Source organism: Cystoisospora suis (assembly GCF_002600585.1).
Source record: "Cystoisospora suis strain Wien I chromosome Unknown contig_8225, whole genome shotgun sequence".
Taxonomy (NCBI): domain Eukaryota; phylum Apicomplexa; class Conoidasida; order Eucoccidiorida; family Sarcocystidae; genus Cystoisospora; species Cystoisospora suis.
This window is the reverse complement of record NW_027161008.1, coordinates 1-408: the sequence shown is the minus strand read 5'-3', so window position 1 is coordinate 408 and position 408 is coordinate 1. Positions and strand designations below refer to the sequence as shown.

General features: G+C 59.3%; 1 protein-coding gene across 1 annotated transcript in view; it reads left to right on the top strand.

Annotated features, from left to right (window-relative positions):
- Positions 1–408, top strand: part of CSUI_010764 (uncharacterized protein) — a gene marked incomplete at its 3' end in the record, with an annotated part of 1601 nt that extends 1193 nt beyond the window's left edge. The window contains exon 1 of the mRNA XM_068070865.1: positions 1–408. This exon is cut by the window's left edge and continues 1193 nt beyond it. Within this exon, the coding sequence (XP_067917159.1) occupies positions 1–408 (408 nt within the window).

Here is a 408-nt window from a genome sequence, read left to right as displayed (position 1 = left end):
CTCTCTCTGTCTAAAAAGGAGGATGAGGCCAAGGAAGAACAACAGCATGTAGAGGAAGGTTCGCCCAAGAACGAGGGGGGCGAGTCGCGGATGGACAGGTGGAGGCGCAGATTATCGGTGTCCTCGCGGGACGGCAAGCAGGAGGAAAAAGAGGGTAGTTCGATACAGAACGAGGGCGTAGCAACGGAGTGCGAAACGAAGAACGAGGCAGCTGAGATTTCACCGGAGGAAGGATTGCTTAAGGCCGATACCGCTGAATCGCGAGCAGACCGATGGAAGCGTCGCCTGTCTCTATCTCGCGACCGGTCTGTGGAGCGCGGCTCGGAGGTGCCCAAGAGTCCGGTCGCGGGTTCAGAGAGCTCTCCCAAGGACGGCAGTGGCGAGTCTCGTGCGGATCGGTGGAGAAGG